General features: G+C 38.5%; 1 protein-coding gene across 4 annotated transcripts in view; it reads right to left on the minus strand.

Moving 5' to 3' along the window:
- Boll (boule homolog, RNA binding protein) overlaps positions 1 to 10,809 on the minus strand; it is a 140,083-nt gene that overhangs the window by 18,038 nt on the left and 111,236 nt on the right. For 2 of the 4 annotated variants that reach the window (XM_031367525.1, XM_031367528.1), the window contains exon 11: positions 538 to 1,706. The exons of 1 other annotated variant lie outside the window; for it this stretch is intronic. In XM_031367525.1, coding sequence (XP_031223385.1) covers positions 1,548 to 1,706 — 159 coding nt within the window. In that variant the 3' untranslated portion in view covers positions 538 to 1,547. Of the gene's footprint in view, positions 1 to 537; positions 1,707 to 10,809 lie in introns of those variants that run through there. One more of the 4 variants, XR_004117886.1, reaches the window with a different exon arrangement.

A 10,809-nucleotide genomic window follows, 5' to 3' on the forward strand; every position in this document is an offset into this window, starting at 1 on the left:
TTTAAAGTAACTCTAGCAAAAGAAAATATTTTTAAGTAGATGGAATGGCCTTAGGATGTATGAAGATATTATCTAATATACAATACTATTATATTTTATTCACAGACATACATTTTAGCCCCAAAATATTAGCATTACATACCCCAAATATATATGTACACCCATGACTATATTAATCATCCTTTATGAGACAGAATAAAAAAATAGTTCAAGTTGTTTGGGAACTGCTTTTCTGATATTACAAGAACATTTTAAATTTGTAATTCCTACTCTTTCCCAGCAGAAGTATAAGACAGTATTAATTGTATTAATAGTATTCTTGGGAGTAGATGTAAACTTAAAATACTGAAGTTCTAGTATTTCCTAGAAGTACTGTACTATCAAATTTCATTAAAGTCTAAAATAAACTTCCATGTAGTCAATTGAAATATTGCTGATTTATATAACCTTCCTGTTTTTAGTAACCCAAGCTTCTGTCAAAGGAGTAATTTTTTTTTTTTTAATATAGAAGTCACAACATTTGGTAAACAGAAGGCATTGACTTAAATGATAGTAATTTTTTAATGTTAAAATTCTAATTATTGTGGCATATTTTTTAATTTTTAGAAACTTCTTTCATTTCATAACAGCAGGCAATCATAGCTTTTTTGCATTTAAAAATAAAACTGTTATAGGAAAATTCTAATGTTTTAAAAGCCTATAAGCCTCAAAAAGAACCAAATGAATGAAAGATAAAAATACTGACAGTATCAAATCTGACATGATGTAATTATGAATTATAACCCCTAAGATGCTATGCCCTATGAGCAATTCTACTACATGTATAAATGATAGAAAAGGGCCACAAATAGATAATCTTTAAGGACATTTAAGGATAGTTTCACTTTGGCCACAGTAACCATATACAATAAGTGGTTATAATGTGATAGGTTTATGGATTTTTTTTTTGAAACACAAATACTGTTTTATATCAATGTTTGTAAAAATTTGTAATGTAAGTAGAGTTTGAAATGCTTTTATCAAAACCACTTAATATACGTAAAATACACACAAACACAAATGTAGCAAAGCCAGAACGTGGAAACTAGAATATACACATCATCTCCCTAACAAGATGGGGTTTGCTTACATTAGACCATACACAAAAAATGGTCTGCTGGTAAGTAGTTTTTATATATGCTATAGATTTGTCTAAAATACGAACCTTCTGGAATAAAACTGAAAATTTAATCAAAGATGTTTGTAAGTGGTTACGTGTGATGATCATGCTGGTTAGACAGCCAGAGGATGATCTGTAAGACAGTTGTTTTCTTACAGAGACAATTCTTGTCTTGCTTGTTATGGCTTATAGCTCTATAGTACTTAAATGTTGGAGTTAATAAAGGAAACCATGATTTAACTCTGCATCTCCAATGTTAAGATTTCAGAGATTCTCTTAAAAAATGCAAAAACATTTAACCTTAAGCATATCCCCAAGACCGTTTGTTACTAGACCACACAGGGGTCTAGTTATTTTCTATTTCTAGACAAAACACTTCTCCAAGAGTCTACTTAACAAAGTCAGTACAGGAAGGTGGAGTGGAAACTGAATCCTCTGCTCTCAAATCTTTTCTAGGATGAAAGTGTGGGCTTCGAGAATATCGAGGTTTCAAACCCACAGATGAAGGCTGAGAAAAGCTTCTTCTCACAGAATGTAACCTTGGTTCCTAGTAAGAGATTTAAAGAGAATTAGGGTTTTCATGCACTTCAAATGTTATTATTACTTACGGGAAAGATTTAAAAGACAAGATTGACTGGGTCTGGACTTTTTTTTTTAAAGACAGCCTTGGGGATCTAACTTAAGCTTGTGTGTGCTAGTCAAGTCTGGTCAACCACTAAGCTACATATATCCCCAGCCCAGGGTCTGGATTCTGAGTAAAGTGTTCAGGAAATGCCTGAGGAGTAGGCTAACTTTGTAATCTGCTACTAGACAGGAAGGCATCCTATAGCTGTAAAGAAATAACATATACATTTATTGCCATATTCAATGAGATTTCTAAATTACACCATTGGTTAAATTTATTTTTGTTAAAGTATGTGCATATGATATGCAAGATTAGAATTAGATCTTATAAATAAGAAAGTACTATCAAGAGAGAAATCAGCAGATTATTAATATACTACTTAATGTTAATAGATAAACATTTTGTCTTACTGTTAGGCAAATCACTTAGTGACTAAGTTTTATTCCATCAGGTGACTTTTACTTGATCTACTGTAAAAACAAAAAGATTGGTAGAGATATTTCTCTGCTTAAGACACTGAAAATAGTTAATTTTACTAAGAAATCTTACATGCTAAGTGCCTTCTTTAGAGCATCTAGGGGAGGCAAATCCTGTTGCCTAGAAATCTTATCAATTGTTCTCCCTACTTTAAGTGATGTGAGTTACATGCTGTGATTAAATAAAGCCATCAAGGAGGTAGTAGCTATGCCATACTGAATAAAACTTTTGAAGTGGTACCTAAGTTAAATCAACTGCATCTGACTATAATGTACAATTAAAGGAAATAGATAAAATTTCTAAGATTAAAGAGCAAAACTTCTCTAAAGGGAAATTTTACTATGTATAGTTTCAAGTTTTATGCTATGGGCATATAGAGCACTCTTCTGATCCACTAGAACTTGGAGCCTATCTACCAGTAAAGAAATAGCATGCTACTGCTAGAGCAATTAACCATCAGGAGAAAGTTCATGAGTTAGTTTTAAAGTATAATGACAGATCTGTATGCTTACAGAATTAATTGTGTACTTATAGTTGATTAATAGCACTTTAAGATACTTTGTGATGTTACAAAATAGTCTTTCAATTTAAAAAGAATGTTAGAATGTATTCTAATAATTATAAGCTAAAGAAAGCTCACCAAAATAAGCATTATAAGAATTTATTCCATTTTTTTTTTTTTACAAATTTTTGAGTTAAGGAGACCATAAGACAATTATGATAATGCCTATTATCTTAGAATTAGATCAAATTTGGGGCTGGAGATAGTTCAGTGGTTAGAAGCATGTACTGCTTTTCTAGTGGATATGGGTTTGATTCCTAGCACCCATGTTAGGTGGCCCACAACTGGCACCTCTGGCCTCCGCAGGTACTTGTACTCACATGCACATAACCTATACACATGTACAAGTACACAAAATTAAAGATAATAAAAAATTGAAAAAGAATGAGATCAAGCATGTATGTATATATATATATATATATGTTTATATATATATGTATAAAATCTTTTCAGTCTAGTTCCCATCACTAGCATATAGCAAAACTATGCTTGAGTAACCGTTCCCCAGCTAGCAGAGCTGGGGTTGTAGTTCAATGGTAGAGCAAAGATAACAAGACTAAAAGGAGGGATTATACACAAAGACTGATGAATGCCTACATTGTAGCTATTATCAAAAATGGAGAGGAAGAAGAACAATGTTTTGGTAGTGGATTTTGTTCCAGAAGCATTGAGATGTGTTATGTTCCCAAGAGTGTAGGCATAGGGTGTAGCTATCTTTTGTTGTCTGAAGGCTTAAGGTTTGCTGGGATAGCCTAGAAGCTCTTGCTTCTTACCATTTGTCTCTTATATTTTCCAGAATGCTCACTTAACAATATTACTTTTAATGAGTAATCTTAAAAAGTTCTAGAGTAACCATAGTGCCACTCTTTGGTAAGGAAACTGGTTTATATACTTAGGATGCTTGATAAAAGTGTGTCAAAACAGATGTGTTTCTCATGATTTACCTTCTGTTTTAGAATTTAAATATTTTTTGATTAGATTCCCATTCCTTAAGAAATTAGAACAGACTGATTTTACTGATTAAGTGAAAGATGGTTCATAATTCTTGGATGGAATGTATCAAAAGTATTATGTTCTTTCTGGATTGTTCCTTTGACCATGTCCTATTTTCCAAAGATGGTTAATCTCCTCATAGTGATTTCTTCTTAGTAATTAGGGTTTCTACCACCTAGTAATGCCATATTGAGTGACTGTCTGAACCTGTACAAGCTTCAGTTCTTTTACAGAAAACTCTCACAGAAGTATTGACTGGACAAAATGGGAAAATTTGTATGAGTGTTTATAAATCGTTAAGGGTCTCTATAAATATGAGGTCCTGTTCTTGTCTTGAAGTGATAAACAAGCATGATTTTACAGTATGCCATCAACAAAGTTAATAACTATCTACATGGAGTATTACGAACTTTTAAAGTAGAAGTATATAGTAATGATCCAGCAAATTTAGTGAACACGTTACATTACCATGATTTTTTTGTCTTTCAATTTTCATGTGTATGTTGTGTATGTATGTGGGTGGGTGGGTACACATGTGTGCAAATGTGTGCTAGCAGACCTCAGGTTGATCTTGGGAATCGTCTTTAATTTGCCCTCTGAAACCTCACTCACTGAGACCTCTCAGTCAAATCCCAATCTGAACTCTGTCTTCACATGGCTTTAGCTGCTATACTATCTTTTTGGTTTTTCGAGACATGGTTTCTCTGTGTAGCCCTGGCTGTCCTGGTACTTACTCTAGACCAGGCTGGCCTCGAACTCAGAAATCCACCTGCCTCTGCCTCCCAAGTGTTGGGATTAAAGGCATGCACCACCATCGCCCGGCTCAGTACCAAGCTTTTAAGACTGGGAACTTAGGTTGGAAAGATAGCTTGATGAACAAGGTGTTTGCTGCTAATGATTTTGAGTTGAATCCTTCAGACTAACTTGGTAGAAGGAGAGAACTGACTCCTGCAAGTTGTCCTCTAGCACATGTGTACTGTTGTGTGCACATGTAAACACACACATACACCACACCACACCACAAAACCCCTCATGTATAGTACTGCTAACTGGACCATAAACTTGTGACTTGGTCACAGGCCTTGGGGGAGAACAGAATCCAATTATTCTGGCAAATGGACATAGTATTATACTGTTTTCCTAAGTTATCCTTATATCTCTAGATTAGTACATCTCTCAAACTTCATCAGAGAAGATTATTTTTGCAGTGGATGGAGATTTATAGAGACCCACAATGGGTTACTGTACAGAGAATAAGAGACTGTAAAGTTCTCAGTTTTTAATGGGACATGTGTACTACGCCCTTTCCCTTAGACAAGAGGTGGCAGAAGGTAGCAAGTGTAAGAGGCAGTAAGTGCAGTGACACAGTGTTTGCTGCTCAGGATCACTTCACATGGGAACTCACAGTGGCTGTGACTGCACGCATGAGGCCTTCACAAGATCGAGTCACCCCAATTCCACTGGGACTCTACTAGCACCTTATGGCTGGTGGAGGAGGGAGAGTAAGTTTTCTTCAGGGATATGGCTCCTGAGAGGCTATCTGTGTTCCAGTAGATGGTCCTACACACATATGCATGCACTATAGGCATATAGGCAGCACTAAGTGCACTCAGTGGGTTTAAAACAACAGCATATGAACTTGGAATAAAAATGGTGTTTAGGATAGGGTGCAAACTGGATGAGATGGAATGGGGTGGATTTAACCAACACATTATATGTATATATGAAATTTTCAATAAAAAGTGTAAAACAGAGAAATTTGTAAATTTTTATCAACCTTATCATCATTTTCTTAAGATCATGTGCTTAAGGTTGCATCCTGTTTTCAAAAGTTGCACTCTGGGCTGGATGTGGTAGTGACATACCTTTCATTCCAGATCTTAGGAGGCAGAGGCAGGCAAACTTCATGAGTTTGAGACCAGCCTGATCTACATGTGAGTTCTAGGATAGCCAGGGCTTATCTCAAAAACCTAAAACTAAAGTACAACAACAAAAATGTTTAGGGCAGGAGAGATGGCTCAGCCACTAGAGAATACTGGCTGCTCTTCCAGAAAACCAGAGTTCCATTTCCAGCACCCACATGGCAACTCACAAATACCTGTGACTCTAGTCTGAGTGGAATTTGATGTCCTCTTCTGATTTCTACTGGCACTAAGCATAAAAATGGTACACATGACTACGTGCAGGCAAGACACTCATAGACAGAAAATAATAATTCTTGTGCTTTTTTATTGGTTCATTGTTTTTCTGTTTGTCTTGTCTTGTCCTATTCAAATTTGTTTGATTTTTATATTATTATTAATTTATTTTAGATACCCATTTTCTAATGAAAAAGAGCAAGAAAGGATGTGGATTTGGGTAGCTGGAGAAGTGGGGAATCTGGAAGGAATTAGGGGAGGGAAAGCATAATCTGAATATATTATATGAAAAAATACTATTTTCAATAAACAAAACAAAGCTCTGCCTGGTGGGCCTGCTTGTTACTCATGCTTGTGTAGGAATACAACTTTTTACCCTCTAAAAACAAAACCAACCCTGGTATCATAAGACTGTTTCAATGTTTTTCCATGTGTAGTAAAAGACACTAGGGTTGCTAAGGTTCATTTAACTTCATAAATGAAATGATTTCAGGGTTATAGCAGGGAAAGGGCTTCCATCTAGACATGTCAGTCAGTTTAAGCAGCACTGTATCAATGGTTAGAATGCAAATAATTAATTAAGTCAGAGGAAAGTCTAAGATTAGCCTTTGGAGTTCAATCTGCTTTCAGATGACAGCTTTTGAGTCTAATGTTACATTTCTAGGCCTCCCTCAGAATTCATAAGGGATTGGCTTTAGGGCCCTAGGAAAACAATGAACTGGTTACTAATCAAGTCCCTTATATAAAAAGGTACAAGATTTGCATGTAATTTGCGCACATACCATATACTTAAGCCATTTCTAGATTACTTAGTACAATGTGAATATTATATAAATAATAATAACATGGTATTATTTAGGGAATATCAAGAAAAAGTATCAGTTCATGTTCAAAACAAATACAATTAAATATTTTTATCTAAAGTTGGTTGAATCTGCACATATAAAACGCATGGATAAAGTTTTTGAAAGATGATTTAAGTTAATATGAAAAATAAAAAATTAGGCAAGTTTAGTTATTTTTTGCTGCGCCCTTTCATGTCTTCTGAATAACGTTTATGATTAGCACATATAGCCAACACCTGGAGGTCTGTGGATGTAGTTCAGGTGGTAAGAGTGTCTAGAGTGCATGAGACCTTGGGTTCAATCTTCAGCCTCACATGAAATTGGGTCTGGTGGCACACAACTATAATTCTGATATTCAGGAGGGTAGAGACAGGAGGATCAGAAGTTCAAGGTCAACCCTAGCTATGTTTGGGGCCAACCTAAGCTACATGAGATTGTTTCAAAAACAAAAATCTAAACAAAATCCTCAATACACCTGTCATGAAAGTAATCACAGGACTTTGCTTACTGCCTCACTAGTTCCTTATTGTACTAGTCACCCTTAATACTTGCATGTAATTAAAATGGTATAAAAGCGGATTAGAGAAAATTAAACCTGCCTTCAGTATCAGAATTGACTGGGGTCATGCTTAAAAACAAAACAAAAACCCCCAAACTAAAAAAACCCAATACACTAAAACCCAAACCAAAGCTTTATAACACAGGTGAACGAACCACTGCTGACCACAAGGACTTGAGAAGCAAGACTTGACAAGATTTTGTCTGGAGGCTAAAAGGCCTCCATTTTTCTTTTGTTTTTAAAATTTACTTCCTCTTGAGGCTGGAGAGATAGCCCAGCAGTTAACAGCATACACTGCTCTTGGAGAGGACCCATGTTCAATTCTTAGCACCCATATGGCAGCACTCAACTGTCTGCAACTATACAGTTCCAGGACGTGCAATGTCCTTTCTTGGCCTCTACAAGCACAAGGCATGTGATACATATTTGCAGGCAAAACACTCATTCACACAAAATAAATTATTTTTATTTATATATGTTGTCTTATGGTTTTTATTGCTGTGATGACCACACCAATTCTTATAAAGGCAACACTTAATTGGGGCTGGCTGATGGTTCAGAGGTTTAGTGCATTATCATCACGGCAGGAAGCATGGTGGCACTCAGGTAGACATGGTGCTGGAGAGAGAGCTTAGAGCTCTACATCTGGATCTTCAGGCAGCAGGAAAAAAAAGAGTGACACTGGGCCAGGTTTGGGCTTCTGAAGCCTCAAAGACTACCCCCAGTGACTCACTTCCTCCAACAAGGCCAACCTTATTCCTACAAGGCCACACCTCCTAATAGTGCCAGTCTCTTTGAGCCTATAAGGGCCATTTTCTGTTCTTTTTAAAAAATTTTTATTGGTTATTTTATTTATTTACATTTCACATGTTATCTCCCTTCCTGGTTTCCCCTCTGCAAACCCCTTATTTCACTCCCCTCCACTCTGCTTCTGTGAGGGTGTTCCCCCACTCACCCACCCACTCCTGTCTCACCGCCCTGGCATTCCCCTATGCTGGGACATCAAGCATTCACAGGACTAAGGGGCTCTTCTCTGCCAGACAAGGCCATCCACTGCTACATATGTAGCTGGAGCCATGGGTCCCTCCATGTGTATTCTTTGGTTGTTGGTGGTTTAGTCCCTGGGAGCTCTGGGGGGGTCTGATTGGTTGATATTGTTCTTCCTATGGAGTTGCAAACCCCTCCAGCTCCTCAGTCTTTCCCCTAACTCCTCCATTGGGGACCCCATGCTCAGTCTGATGGCTGACTGTGAGCATCTGCCTCTATTTGTCAGGCTCTAGCACAGCCTCTCAGGAGACAGCTGTGTCAGGATCCTGTCAACAAGCATTTCTTGGCATCAGCAATAGTGACTGGGGTTGGTGTCTGCATGTGGGATGGATCCCCAGGTGGGGCAGTCTCTGGATGGCCTTTCCTTCAGTCTCTGCTCCACTCTTTGTCTCTGTATTTCCTTTAGATAGGAGCAATTCTAAGTTAAAATTTTTGAGAAGGGTAGGTGGTCCCATCCCTCAACCGGGGGGCCATGCCTAATCTCTCCATATATTCTCTATGGGTTCTCTCTCCCCTTTGTTGGGTATTTCAAATGTCATCCCTGTTGAGTCCTGGGAGCCTCTTACTTTCCTGGCATCTGGGACTTACTGTTGGCTACCCTCATTCCCCATCCCCCATTGCTATACACCTCTGTTCAACTTCCTGACCCTCTGTACATCTACCCCCCCCCCCCCCCCCCCCCCCCCCCCCCCCCCCCGCATCTCCTCCCATACCTGATCCTCTTTTTTCACCTGCTTGCCTGGTGGGACTGAGCAACTGCTAGATCCTTGGTCTTCCATTCACAGCTGCTGCTGACCTTTGTTGGGGAGTTGGACTACAGACTGTAAGTCATCAATGAATTCCCTTACCATATAGAGACTACCTATAAGTTTTGTGACTCTTTCCCATTCAAACCACCACAATACACTCCCTGCCCCCCCCATAGGCTTATTGCTACATCATAATGAAAACTTACATTCAGTCCAACTTCAAAAGTCCACATAGCCTATCAAAGTCTCAACATACAATGTTTAAAAGTCCAAAGTTCAAAGTCTCTTTTGAGATTTAAGGCAATCTTGTAATCCCCTGTAAAATCAAAATAAAAAAGCTACAATGGCACAGAATATACGTTATCATTCTAAAAGGGGGAGGAGGGAACACAGTAAGGAAATATTGGACCAAAGGAAGACTGAAAACCAGCAGGGCAAACTCCAAATTCTGCATGTTCATGTCTGATGTCAAAGCACTCTTCAGACCTCCAACTTTTTTCAGCTTTGTTGACTGCAACACACTTTGTTCTCTTGGGCTGGGTCCACTCCTTGTTGTGGCTGTTTTCAATGAACTCTGGGCATCACCTTCACAATTTCATGTAATGGCCTCTCTGGATCTCCATAAAGAGACACCAGTGACACCCACCCACCCTCAGCTGCTCTCCTTAGTCTGGAAGATTCCATAACTCCTTTCTTGTATCCTTGTGGCTAAATCTAGAACCACGTGGCTGAAGCTGCTGAATTCTGCTGCTTGCTGGAGCTGGAACATTACACCTCATTCAAGCACGTTTTCCCTAACTCTCTTAGGTGGTTTCATTCACTGTCTAAGATTGACTGTCCTGGAACTTGCTCTGTAGACCGGGCTGGCCTGGAACTCAGAGATCTATCTGCCTGCCTCCTGAATGCGGGGATTAAAGGTGTCCACACCAAAATGGCCCTAAGCATTTCTTTAACTTCTTTCCACATTCCTTTAATTGCCTTTTACAAGGTGGAAGCTTAGCTTGGTAGGGCCTCTCTCTGGGGTCACCAGTTCTTTTATTCCACTTAGCCTCAGGCTTTTCTTAGCTTGTTTATACATCTGGGTGCTCCTTCTCTCCTTAAACAGTACATTTTGTATTTTTCCTCCCCAGCTTGCTCCTTTTCATTATAAAGCTGCATAAGATTGTCCACTAATCTCCACAGAACATAGTCAACACTAGGCTGTTTTGAGATCTTTTCTGCCAAAGCTGTTAATCCATGATTCTTCCATTTAACCTCAGGCAGACTTTTTGGACAAGGGCAGAAAGCAGCCACATTCTTCAGCAAAATATCACAAGAACAGTCTCTCAGTCACATACCAATAATATTCTCTTGTGAAACCTACTCCAGCTAGGTCCCCACAGTTCAAATATCCCCCAGCACCACTGTCTTCCATGTTTCTACTAGTATGGCCCAATAAGGCCCACTTTAAGCATGCAACTGCCTTCTCCTGGTTTCCCCTCTGAAAACAAAGAAAGGAAAAACAAAGCAAAACAAAAAATACCAAAACCCTCTTCACTCCCCCTCCCCCGGCTCACCAACCCACTCTCTCCCACTTCCTGGCTCTGATATTCCCCTACACTGGGGCATAGAACCTTCACAGGGCCAAGGACCTCTCCTCCCATTGATGACTGACT

This window comes from Mastomys coucha, unplaced genomic scaffold, assembly GCF_008632895.1.
Source record: "Mastomys coucha isolate ucsf_1 unplaced genomic scaffold, UCSF_Mcou_1 pScaffold14, whole genome shotgun sequence".
Lineage (NCBI taxonomy): Eukaryota > Metazoa > Chordata > Mammalia > Rodentia > Muridae > Mastomys > Mastomys coucha.